The sequence below is a fragment of the Osmerus eperlanus genome, chromosome 14, assembly GCF_963692335.1.
Source record: "Osmerus eperlanus chromosome 14, fOsmEpe2.1, whole genome shotgun sequence".
In the NCBI taxonomy this organism is placed as follows: Eukaryota; Metazoa; Chordata; class Actinopteri; order Osmeriformes; family Osmeridae; genus Osmerus; species Osmerus eperlanus.
The window spans coordinates 4,064,344-4,077,320 of NC_085031.1; the positions used below are offsets into that span (position 1 = coordinate 4,064,344).

At 49.9% G+C, this 12,977-nt stretch overlaps 1 protein-coding gene across 1 annotated transcript; it reads right to left on the reverse strand.

Moving 5' to 3' along the window:
* Window positions 1-1,019: 1,019 nt before the first annotated feature.
* On the reverse strand, window positions 1,020-12,977 carry enc1 (ectodermal-neural cortex 1). Its single transcript, XM_062477911.1, has 3 exons — window positions 12,622-12,977; window positions 7,824-9,658; window positions 1,020-4,035 (listed from the first exon to the last, which is right to left on the reverse strand). The coding sequence occupies exon 2, from the start codon at window positions 9,650-9,652 to the stop codon at window positions 7,877-7,879; it is 1,776 nt and encodes a 591-aa protein (XP_062333895.1). The 5' UTR covers window positions 9,653-9,658; window positions 12,622-12,977; the 3' UTR covers window positions 1,020-4,035; window positions 7,824-7,876.

Below are 12,977 nucleotides of genomic sequence, written 5' to 3' on the forward strand. Positions count from 1 at the left end.
GTGGTTTCAGGAGAGGAATATAACATGGAACAGAGCTGGACTCTGCAGAGCAGGAGGCAAGTGGCTGTTTACTCTGTCCCACTAATGGGATGTTCAGAATGACCAGAGAATGGTAGCCAGCAAGTGGGGGGAGGCTAATTTTCCTGTAGGAAAGTGTTAGAGAGAGAGAGAGAGAGAGAGAGAGAGACAGAGAGAGAGAGAGAGAGAGAGACAGAGAGAGAGAGAGAGAGAGAGAGAGAGAGAGAGAGAGAGAGAGAGAGAGAGAGAGAGAGAGAGAGAGAGAGAGAGAGAGAGAGAGAGAGAGAGAGAGAGAGAGAGAGAGAGAGAGAAGAGGAGAACACAGCTGGAAATAGACCTGGTTTACATCCACACTGCAGGGAGAGAAAGAGAGAGAGAGGTGGGAGGAAGGAAGGTTGAGGAGGGAGGAAAGATTTAAAAATGTTCATGTCACCTCCTGCCCCCCACCCCCCATGGCCCCCACAGCTCACGGTTGCCAGGGTGACACAAGAGAAATAAGAGAGGAAAGTATCTTGCCGTGTTTTGGCCCCGTTCCGGAACAGGGAGCAGACAGAAGGCAGAGGCGTAGATAAGATGATTTCACTCTCTCTGTCCCCCACCAAACAATGGCTGAGGAGGATAATACTCTGGTATTAACACTGCAGGACAAACCTAAGCCCACATTCCACGTAAAGCTGCCTGACTATTTGAAACATGCAATAAAGAACCAGAACTAGGAGCTGAGTGTGTTTTGGAATTAACGCGTTGCGCCGTCTTTATTCATCCTGTTACTCATTTACCTTTAACAAGTCTTCCTTCCGAATTCATTTTAAAAACACTTTGATAGTTTATGATAGACGTTTGCCCCAGGAATTATATGTTGGCTGAATATATCATCTTGCAAATAGCTGGAGTTTTTGTGTGGTTAACATATTATTGTTTATTCATCACATTATGTTAGAATGCAAGAGTTAATAAAAGTAAAAGTCTGCAGTACAATTGAATTACTTCAAAAAAGACAATTAAGTTTACAGTCAAGAGGAAAAACTCTTTTGTTTATTTGCCATGAATTTCACATTGTGAAAAGAATCACATGTACAAAACAATGCCATCTAAAAAAATAGAAATTAAATCAAATCTTGACACGACAATAAAGGAACCAAAGCACATTTGACGGTGTTTTTAAATATGCATACTGTCTGAATTTACATTTATATTTTTGCGTATATTGAAAGCCAGTCTGTGAGAAAGACAGGGAGCAGAGAGCTGTCCTATGTTCAGTGTGTCGAGTCAGTTGGGTGAGACGAGCAAGAGAGGGAGGCCACAAGGAAAACATCACTTAACACTTGCGCGTGAATAGCAGGGGCATTCATTGTAGACCGTCTCTGTAGCTTGTGTTCTAAAGGGAAGGAACCCCCTCATCTGATTGGTGATTCAGCCGTGTTCTGAGAACAGCGGTTCAGGGGCTGACATCAAGGGAGCCAATGAGGTCTCCGGAGAATTCTTGAAATCATTGGTGTTCGTTGGGGTTCCAACAATCAGTTAGGAATGTTGAGTTCTACCTTTTGAATTCTGAAGCATGGTGAATGGATTTACTGAATCCATCCGTGTGTACATCCAGAAAAAGAATAATACTCAACTCGCATACCTAGTATTAATAAGGTATAATAGATTTACGAATGTTCAGTAGTTAGGGTTGAGATTAGCTAGACAGACGTAACAGGCAACACACCCCAGGAATCCATGACAGGTACCTAGTTTTAGATGCAAGTATTAAAAGACATTCTCATTTTTTGGGGGTCTTTTAAAAACCCTATTCGCAATGTTTTTTTTGTCATTTTTTTTGTGCATCGGTGACACAATGGTGAAAAAGCACTGCGGTGTCTGCCCTTTGTGAACACAGCGAGCAGGGTTCAATGACTAACTCTCCTGTTCCTTCTCCTCGCTCTGCCCTTCCTCCTCCTCTTCTTCATTCTCAATGTGACTCAGGGGTCTGTCTGGAGTTCTGGGACATGTGACACAGTACCAGCTGTTCCAGGGGACAGCTGCTGTCACTCTGCATTCCGGACATACTAACTGCAGCAGGGGCTGTTGTGTCAGGATCCGAGCCCGGATCTCGGTGGTGATGATGGCCCTTACTGTTCCTGGGACACGCCTGCGAGCTTCTCTAGCATCCTGGCGGCCATCACGTTTTTAAATGCAGAGTAGTTGTTAGTTCTACTGTATGGAGCCTCCGTTGCATCTAGTAGGCCATTTGTTGGGGTTGGTTTGCCCCAGCTCAAAGGTAAATACGGTCCTTTGAATGAAACCGAGCTTCAAGAGAAGACTTGAGCGTTGAGAATGTACGAGGAGGTGGGCGACGAGGGTCCGCCCACATCAGGCCATCTACGTCATCTGGCTTGCAACTTCCTGATCTGGCCACTTGCACCCTGGGTAATCTGAGCTATGTCCCCCTTCTCCCTACATCTGACCATACTCTGACCGTGTCACCCACCTCCCCTCCCCCTCCCCCCCTCCCCTGACTTAACAGAAGGGAGATCAGCCACGCCCCCTTGGAAAAAGAACAGGTTCCACTTGGGAGCAGTTGAACTGTGCAAAAAAAGCAGCTCAAAAAAGTTTGATAAAACACATACAAAAACTGGGCCATGCATGTAACACCCCAAACAGACATTCACGTATGTATGAATGCAGGCAGAGATTAAACAATAAATAGGATTAAACATTTGGAACATAAACAAAATGAATCGTTTCATATAAATTAAGAGGACTCCATCTGGTTACCAAGGTAACTAGACTCTTATGACCGTGCAGCTAGCTCGGAAGAAGTTCTGAATCGCCGCCTCAGCCACGGGCGAACGTCCATCAGTAGTCAACAAGACCGTTTCTTTCATTGGAGCTTTATGTGAACTGTCAGTCATTACAGTATCATGTGCGCACTGTCTTGTGCCATTGTGGGTATGGTCCATTCTGCTGTGTACCTGACTTTGTCAGGAGAGTGAATGTTCAGCTGTCTGTACAGGGCTGGAGGGGAGATGGGGGGTGGGGGGGGGGGTGGCGGTGGGGGGCTCACAGCTTCACCTTAACAGGCATGTCAGGGCATGATGACCCCCTCCCTTTTTGTAGCTTTTCCACCCCACCACACCTCCTGCGGGGGGTGTGACTGGTGCCGGGGTGTGACTTGTGCCGGGCCTCCAGGCTTCTGAGGAGGCGGAGGGACAGCCAGGGCCAGGGCCAGCCAGACTACCCCAGCCCTCTGCATGGTCTGCTGGCGGGAGCAGACCTGATGCCTTCTTCTCCCAGATGGAGAGATCCTGGAGTCTCTCAGTCAAAGGAAACAGAGGAGGGCGGGAAGGTCACTTCCTAATTGTGCTGTCAGGGTGTCAGCCGTCCGAACCGGCCGATGTCAACCACTCCTTTAATCCTCCATCCTTCATCCCTCCGTCCAGCCTTGCGCAGAAGGTATATTTTTATTTTATTTACTTTTTATATATCGTAGTGAATAGCCATTACCGGGTCGGCAGTCTTTCATGGCAGGACGGAAATAAAAGGGGAGAGGTGTGATATGTGTAGAGTGCTGCTATTAAAGGCTGAAGAGCACAAGCATGATATGTAAATAGTACAACAAGTTGGTCTTTTTTAGAACAAGCAGCAGGTTGTTTGGTGTTTCTGAACAAACAGCATCCGAAAGGTTCCCCTCAGAAATGCGTCAGGGTTGGTTACTTCTAACCCTAGATGACACCAGCACAAATGGAAGATGACATCCGTCTGGTCACAGGTCTACGCAGGGACACGATGGTTCTGTGGTTCCATTGATTCTGAGTGGCCACAATGCCACCCGCGAGATAGGTGTGTGTGTGTGTGTGTGTGTGTGTGTGTGTGCGGAGGAGGGTGTGTGGGGGGATTATCCCATTGTTTGTGTTGTTTTGAGAAAAAAGGAGAGAGATCATGTTATTTTGATTGCACAGCAAGTTTAAGAGGTTGCTTCTTCTTCTTGGTCTTCACAGTTTGAATCCAGTGGATGATGCAAAACAGGGAAATCTGAGGAGAAAGAGGAGGAATAGGAGAGAGAGAAAAATAAACAACAACCATTAGACTAACCCGAGGGATTTGTGTGTCGACATGAAAACAAGCAACTTACTTAAGAGGTCAGGAAAAACCTTCAGTTCTTTACATAACCACCACACTCAAAATAACTACAGAACCACGTTGGAAAAACGGACAGCTTGGACACATTTCTCAACAGTCAAAAGTTCAAGGAAGCAGCGCTAAGACAAACTCCAGACCTCGTTTTTCTTTTCCCACCCCTTTCTTTTCTCTCTCCCAGAGTCAAACCAAAGAAGATAGCCCATGATAGCACCTGTTCCTCCTAAGCCATGTGCCATGAGACATCACGCATTAGGGACTAATGGCCTTCTCTATGAACGGGCCTGGAACTTTCTCCATTAGCTTTTTCCCCACTGCCTGTTTGGATGGTCTATCGCTCTCCTTCCACCGCTTACATTCCTCAGATCTTAACTGTCTCTTTTCAGTCCATAATAACTTTTTCGGCATTAAAAGCTTTTCTGCTTTCTCATCTTCACCCCTTATGGCACAGATGGTTTATGGCCCCAGACCCACCCCTCTGCCCCCGCCTCCCAGACCAATATGTAATGTGAGACTGATATCCATTTTAGAGACAGATTGTCCACCGTCTCTCCTCCTTAACGTGAGGTCCTATGGGGGCAGTTGATCTTCCACTGACAGTGGTAGCCGAACACACGCATGGACACACACGCGCGCACGCACACATGCTTGCTCCCGCACACACACACCCAAATGCACAAGCACACACATTAGAAGACATCTCGTGCCAGCTTGGCCTCCATGGAGATCCATTTCCATGTTGGCTAAGAGGAAGATTCCGGTTTCACTGAGAGAGGGATCGCGACAGGCAGGCCTCTCCATCTCCTACCTCTATCTTATCAGAAGCATCTGTTAAATGGATGAGGGAGCTAGCTGCCAGACGAAAACGAGCATAATTCTGTTAGCCGTGTCGGTGGTAAGAAGAGGAGGACTGGAGAGGAGGAGTCTTCGCTCAGAGGAGTTGGGTAAGAGGACAAGTTGGAAGACACACCACCAGGAGACAACCGTCTTCTGCTCCTGTCCTCTGTGTTCTAGTTCTGTAGTCTGTAGCGGACAATAGCACTGCTGTTGTAAAGCCTTGAAACATTAATGACTGGCCAATAACAATGCAATTGACAAGGGCTTCTCCCTTTACACACAGACAGCCTTTCACAGTCTCGGCTCTGTCAGCAATCATGACTGGCAGGCCACCAATTAAGACGTTTCGAATGAAATAAGCTGGGCTTAGAGACTGCACTGGCCGCCGTTAGCTTGTAGTGGCTTAGAGATGGTTAAACCCTTCTCTGAAGACAGTCTCTCTCTCTCTCTCTCCCTTTCTCTTTCTTCCCTTATCTCGGCCCCCCTCCCCTTCCCTCTACCCCGCCCCCTCCCTCCCCCCTCTCCATCCCTTCCCCCTTCATTCTGTGTCTCTCTCCCTCCACAGAAATGAGTCACAGAAGGGAGAAGTGTATCACAGAGAGTATTTCGTCTTGGAAGGGCAGAGCCTTAGTATCTAGGCAGTGAAGTGAAGCTAACCCCGAGCTTCCTTCCTTCCCTCCCTGGCTGGCTGCATCACATGCTGCAGAGGACAGGAGCGCGCTGGACAGCTGGGCAGCCATGCTTCTCCCCGCTCTCTCTCTCTCCAGCTCCCTCTGCCTTTTTTTTCTTTTCTTCCTCTCTCTCTTTTCCCTTTCACCCTTCCTGCTTTTTTTCCATCCATCTTACACTCCCCTCTTTCTCCTTCTTTCTCTCTCTCTCTCTCTCTCTCTCTCATCTCTCTCTCTCTCTCTCTCTCTCTCTCTCACTATGTTTTCATGAACTGAGGTCAGGACACCATTTCAACAGGGTCTGCAAAATGATATGGGCTGCTGTTTGTGTGTGTGTGTGTGTGTGTGTGTGTATGCTATGCACGTGTGCTGGTAGTAAGTGTGTGTGGGGTGGAAAGCGAGAGTCGGATTATGACACCAAAGCCTGCAGTGTACAGACACGGCCACAGGCAGGGCCGCCCGTGGCCGTGCTCCACATCCGTCTGGCCTGTTTATCATCAGAGAGAGAGAGAGAGAGAGAGAGAGAGAGAGAGAGAGAGAGAGAGAGAGAGAGAGAGAGAGAGAGAGAGAGAGAGAGAGAGAGAGAGAGAGAGAGAGAGAGAGAGAGAGAGAGAGAGAGAGAGAGAGAGAGAGAGAGAGAGAGAGAGAGAGAGAGAGAGAGAGAGAGAGAGAGAGAGCGGGAGACGGACAGAGAGAAGGCTACACTTTTGAGGAAGATGGGTGTGGGGGTGAGAGGGAACAGGCTATTACAGGGGCAGCACAAAATCACAGTCAACAGTCACTTCCAGCCAAGGCGCTCTTACTGTGCGTGTGTGTCTGTGTGTGTAGAATAGTTTAGCCTAACCCATCCCAGTCTGGCTCATAAGCACAATAAACCCATCAGAAGATGATTGATTGTGGGCGAGTCTCCTTAGAATTTTTGTAGCCTGCTAGCATGTAGCATGTCTAATTGGCTTCCCTCCTCTCCACGTGGGGGAAATCTCCCCCACAGGGACAATAAAAGTATTCTATTCTGTTTCAATTACCGCACTCTGCCCCTCGTCCAACCCCACAGGCTCATAACTCACTTAACCTTCTCACACACTCGATCCCTATCCCCCCCCCCTCTCCACTAGCTCTCATGTGTGCCCTTTCAGTCTGCACGCACAGACTGACACACACCCTAACGCACACTTGCACACGCACAGTCACACGCAATATGGTACACACACAAGTATCTCCCGCCATTACAGCAAACAAACCGTTCTGTGCAAACCCGTGTTATAGTTAGTACTTTAGCAATGCAGACAATAGAGAAAGGAACAAAGGGGGCCAAGCGGAGCCGTCTCTATGGCGACATGGTCGGTTTCGAACAATATGCTCTCCTGCTTCAGCTCTCCTCTGCCGTCCCCCGTGACGCTGTCTACACCTCGCCGCAATCCCCCACAGGCTACACAAAAACTATCCTGCTGTCCTGGAAATGTGCGAGCCACAGCAGCACGGCTGGGTGCATGTGCACATTCTCAACTGTATCGCGCTATCGCCGGGACTGTCGTCAGCGTTCTCCTCGTCGTTATCATCCTTTTCATCATTATTTTTGTCATCGTCGTTCTCCTCATTATCGCAATGATCATATCTGATAAATGTATCCCTTTTTTGAACCTGAGGCAACTCTCTCATCAGTGGGGCTCGACAGGCCAGTCCTAGTCACTGGTGGTTTGTCTGAGAACAAACAAGATGTCAAGAGGAAGTAAACAAAGGAAGTAGTTGAATATTGGCTGATTGGTTAGCATTCCGGTTCAAAGCTGAAACCAAAACCACATCCCTAAAAACTATATCAATACCTAATGTGCCTGATTCAATAGGGATATTTGTCCCTTGTAAATAGGGTGATGTCTTGACAGGGTTAAAATGTCAGCTGTTCGGCAGCTTGGATGTCATCTCTATTTGACCTGGGAATGAGCTGTTCTATCCCTTCCTTTCCTCCCGTGTGAATCTCTGAACCGAAAAAGGTTCTATATTCAACCATGTTTACATGGAAATATGACAACAGGATATTGTTTCATGTTTTTCCTCTCAGCAGAGCCAGCCTGAAACCTAACAGTGTTGCTAATACATTATGCATAATCCTCATTCTCTCCTCTGACAGATAACACACAGTACGACAGAAGAGAGGCGGCAGGCGACTGATCTCCGTACCTCATGGGATGCAGGCAGGGGGTGTTGGCTTGGGCAGTCCCAGCATGCCTTGCTCAGGCAGGCAGGTGTTTCCAGGTGCTGACGAAGGCGGTGGGGATAAGCGAGTAGGGCACTGTGGTGATGCTATTCCAGGCATCCAGCGTCGGGTCGTAACAGTCCAGCGTCTTGCAGCGCTGCGTGCCAAAGTACCCGCCCACGACGTAGAGTTTGTTGCCGGATGCCACCGCCTGGCAGCTCATCCGCTTGGCCGTGACGTCGCCCACCTTAGTCCACTGGTAGCTGTCGCTGCTGAACTTGTAGGCCGAGCACGCCGAGAATTCCGTGTCCCCGCCCATGACGAAGATCTGGTTTCCGAGGACGGCGGCGGCTGTGTAGCGCCAGGGCTGCGGGCAGGAGGCGGGCACCGTCCAACGGTTCTCTTGCGGGTCGTAGCACTGCACCTTGGGTAGTTTGTCGTGAGTGACGCTGGTGCCCCCGAATGCAAACAGCTTGAGTTTGACGCTGACCACTGCCGCGTTGCTCACGCCTTCTCTCAGAGGGGCCACCATGGTCCACTTGTTGGTCGCCGGGTCGAACTGCTCCACCTGTTTGAGTGACACGGAGGGCGAGGCCGGCAGGCAGCCCGTGGCGGCGGTATGCCCTCCCACCACGTAGAGGCAGTGTTTCAGCTCGGCTGAGCCGTGGCCAAACCGGGCGATGAGCATCGGTGCCGCCTTGGACCACTCCTCCTGCACGGTGTCGTACACCCACACATCTTTGGACACGCCGTTCTCCGAGCCCCGCCCCCCCGTGACGTAGACCTTGCAGCCGATGGCACAGGCACTGAACTCCTTCCTGGGGCTGGGGATGTCCGCCTTGGGGATGATCTCCTTGGCCTTCTGGTCCACCAGGTAGAGCTTGTCGCACATGAAGGTCTGTCCGCCCAACAGGAAGAGGGCGTGGCTCGTCTTGCGGGGGCGGGCGCAGGGGCTGTTGACCACGCCGTCGTTCTGCAGGATCTTCAGCTTGCAGCGGATGGCCTCGTCCACCAGCTCCTTGCTCTTCACCTGGGCGTTGATCAGCTCCTCCGTGGAGACGTTCTCCATGAGGAAGATGGCGGGCAGCAGCGCCAGGCGGACCGTGCGCAGCAGCTCCGGCAGGCCGCAGTGGCGCCTCTCCAGGTCGTAGTTCACCCAGTTGAGGGCCGCCTCGTACACCAGCCTCTCGTCCTCCGTCTCCAGCTCCTCGTGGGACAGCAGCTGGACCACCATGTCCTTGGGGAGCTGGAGGAAGTCCTCCGTCTTACAGATGGCCGGGAAGTTGCTCAGGCACATGCCCCAGGACAGCTCCGACAGCTTGGTGCACTGGTGGGCGTCGGAGAGCAGCAGCATGCCCAGGCAGTTGGACGGGTGCAGGTTCCTCTCCAGGAACTCGGCGCAGGCGTCCCGGATGTCCTGGAACTCCAGCATGTCGCCGGCCTCCAGCAGCGACTCGGCGTTCTCCTCGTTGATGACGACGCGCGAGGAGTAGGCGTAGTCCAGGAGGAGCTCCAGGACCTCGGGGTGGATGGAGTCCCTGAAGTCCACCTCGTTGGCCTGGCTCTCTCGCAGGCCTCCGCTGAACATGGCCTCGAAGTAGCGGCTGCAGGCGGCGAGCACGGCGCGGTGGCAGGGGAAGGAGCGGCTCCCGGCGTGCAGCAGGACGTCGGTGAAGAGCCGCTGCTGGCGGAGGGCGTTGAGGTGCATGAGGACGCTGTCCGCGTAGGAGGACTTGTGGAACAGGTAGATGTTCATGGAGCCGGTGCTGGCACGCGACTTGCGGTTCTCATGGACGCAGACGGACATTTTCATTGAATCCTGAAAGGGGTCAGAGAACAGAGGAATTGTCTTGAGTGTGTGCCGTGTGACTGAATGTTCAAGGTGACGTTCCATGGGCATATGTGAAGCGGTCTGTGACATTGCTCGTATAACACATAAACATTTTGATTTGATTCGACAAGTAATATACAATACTGATACAAGGGGCCATTTGAAAGGGTCTTTTACCATAAAAACATAGGGACATAGATTGGAGCAATATAGAAGTAAGCCAAGCCCTGGTAGACTGTATGACTCATCTCTGTACTAAGTCCAATAATCATCACCTAATCAACTAATCATCACCTCCCATGGCTTCTCCTACCACTGCTACGCTGACGACACGCAGCTGTACCTGTCGTTCCCCCCGACCGATCCGGGGATCTCAGCTAGGATTGAGGCCTGCCTCACAGACATCTCCGCCTGGATGACCGAGCACCACCTCCAGCTGAACCTCGCCAAAACAGAACTTCGCATCATCCCGGCTAAACCCTCCATCTCCCACGATCTCTCAATCACCCTGGGATATGCGACGGTGACCCGTTCATCCTCTGCCAGGAACCTTGGGGTTACCATGGACGACGAGCTCTCCCTCACGGCCCACATTGCTGCGGTCTCCCGGTCGTGTAGATTCACCCTCTACAACATCCGGAAGATCAGGAGATACCTGTCTGAGCACTCCACCCAGCTGCTAGTCCAAGCACTTGTCCTCTCCAAGTTGGACTATTGCAACTCGCTGCTCGCTGGTCTCCCAGCATGTGCAACCCGCCCCCTTCAGAGGATTCAGAACGCAGCGGCCCGCCTGGTCTACAATCTACCCAGACGCTCCCATGTTACCCCGCTCCTCATCTCTCTCCACTGGCTACCTATCATGGCCCGTATCAGATTCAAGACCCTGGTATTGACCTTCCGAGCAGTGAACGGGACTGCACCCGTCTACATCAAGTCTCTCCTGCAGCCTTACACCCCCACCCGTCACCTACGGTCTTCTTCAGACAACCGCCTGGTGGTCCCACCGCTCAAGACCGCCCGGTCCCAACACAAGCTCTTCTCCTGTCTGGCCCCCCAGTGGTGGAATCAACTCCCCACCTCCATCAGAGACACTGACTGTCTCTCCACCTTCAAGAAAAGGCTCAAGACGCACTTGTTCCGGGAGTACAACGGTACTTAGGAATGGTTCGCTTGACCCGATGTTAGTTTCCTCAAGGATCACAATGACTCTTGCTTAGAGACTTGTTGCTCTTGTGGTTAGTGGTAACTGACTTAAATTTTTGTACTCGCTGTGATATATTGTTTTTTATTATTGTTGCTTGCTTTTTTCCACAGGTACACTTGCACTTATAGCAGTTCATGTTGTTTAATTGTAACTTGTTTAACTACATGCTCTTATGGTTCTTCCCTTTGGCACTTAATTTGGTTGTTCACAATGTGTGCTACATGTTTTGGCTACTCGCAATGTTTTGTGGCTATCTCGTTGTTATGATCAGTGACCTATGCACTTTGTAAAGCTCTCTCTTGGAAGTCGCTTTGGATAAAAGCGTCTGCTAAATGAATAAATGTAAATGTAAATGTAAATCCATAGGAGGGGGAGCGAGGCGTCTTTTGCCCGCATCTCATTCTGAATACACAGTCGCTTGTCTCATACGATCAATATCAGCAGGGTCTCTCTGGACTGACCAGAGCATGAGGAAAATGCCAAAGACGCTCACGTGTCAAACAGAGAGGTGCTGGATGATGTCATACCTCACATACATACACACATATATACACACACACATCCTGACTGATGTCTGGCTGGAAGCTGACTAATCATTACCAGGTGTCAACTGAGATGAGACAGACAGTAATAGAGAGAGAGAGAGAGAGAGAGAGAGAGAGAGAGAGAGAGAGAGAGAGAGAGAGAGAGAGAGAGAGAGAGAGAGAGAGAGAGAGAGAGAGAGAGAGAGATGGCGTGATAAGAAGAGAGTTTGGGAAAAATAGAGAAAGAGACTAAAGAGAACTTTCAAAAGTAAACACTGTGGCAGTTCAGCCGTCCAATCAGGAGGAACAGGAGTGAAATGAGCACTATCACCGGGCAGGACTTCAACATGTCTCGCAAAGTAAACGGCTGCCATCTGCTTGTCTGAAAGTGCATATTCAAATCTAATCAGTCTTGATTGTCATGTAACTGATACCGGGGCAACAGTCCCCAGCCGGCTGTCCCTCCCATCCCTCTTCCCTAGCTGTAGGTTAATTGTGTTTAAGCCAGCAGCCAGAAGCTCGACGGCGCTGAAACAGTCGCTTAGTGAATTGGGACATTAATGACACATCAGTATGGCTGATCCATCGCACCTGATGCCTTCTGGTTAATCCATTTACACGAGGAGCATCTGGGCAGGGTGAGAGCAGGCACTGCTGAGTGTGAATTAAAACCAAATGTCCTTCCTGTGCACTGGGGAAAGGGGCTCCTAGGGTGATGGGGTTAATGTGCGGGTTGATGTGTTATAGGCTACTTACAAAGGTAATCCAATCTGTTGCCTAGACAGATGTAAGCCGATGGATCATATGATACAATCAAATATAAGATGTGTGGATATGGGCTTTGCAAATTCAACTGAAATCAATGCAGCATGAATCTAAATCAGTTGTTGGGGGCTTTCAAAATAGTGCAGCCCATCTTTTACGTAGAGGGGTGGTCGTAACAGCTCAATAAGCAACAATTCCATAACAATTTCGTTTTTGACGAACTGTTTAATATCTAGAGTTATTATGAGAACAGCAATAAAGGATGGCAGCAAAAACCCAACATTACATGGAAACGTAAAGATAAACATACGTGGGGCGTTTCCTGTTCCACAACAAATCTTACCTATGTTTTCAGTTGGAATTTCAGTCAAACAACGTATGGATCTCATCGGTTCTCTTGGTGCAAGTAAGGTACAGATGAAACCTAATTGGCAGTCAACTGTATGAAAATGCCTTACCTCTTTAGGTGAAAGTAGGAGTTCAATTCTATCCCCTTTATCCCTCGAACATGCCACCGCTGGAAGAGCCACAATGATGGATCAGCCAAGCCTCTTGTGCTTGGGATTGTGCGCTTCTTGGTTATCTCGCCTCAGTCGCCTGGGCGGAGGAATCGAAACGTAGATTTTCAATTTATACGAGAGTTATCTCTTTGGATGTATCACTGACTCCTCTGACAATGAATCCAAAGGGCGACACCTTAACGCAACGAACTGTCCCGTTTAAATAAATTCTTCCGTACAGATATATTGAATCGTAGCGCGTAACGGTTGGCCTCAACTTGCTCCTGCCGAAGTGCTGCGCGTTTGTGGCTGTG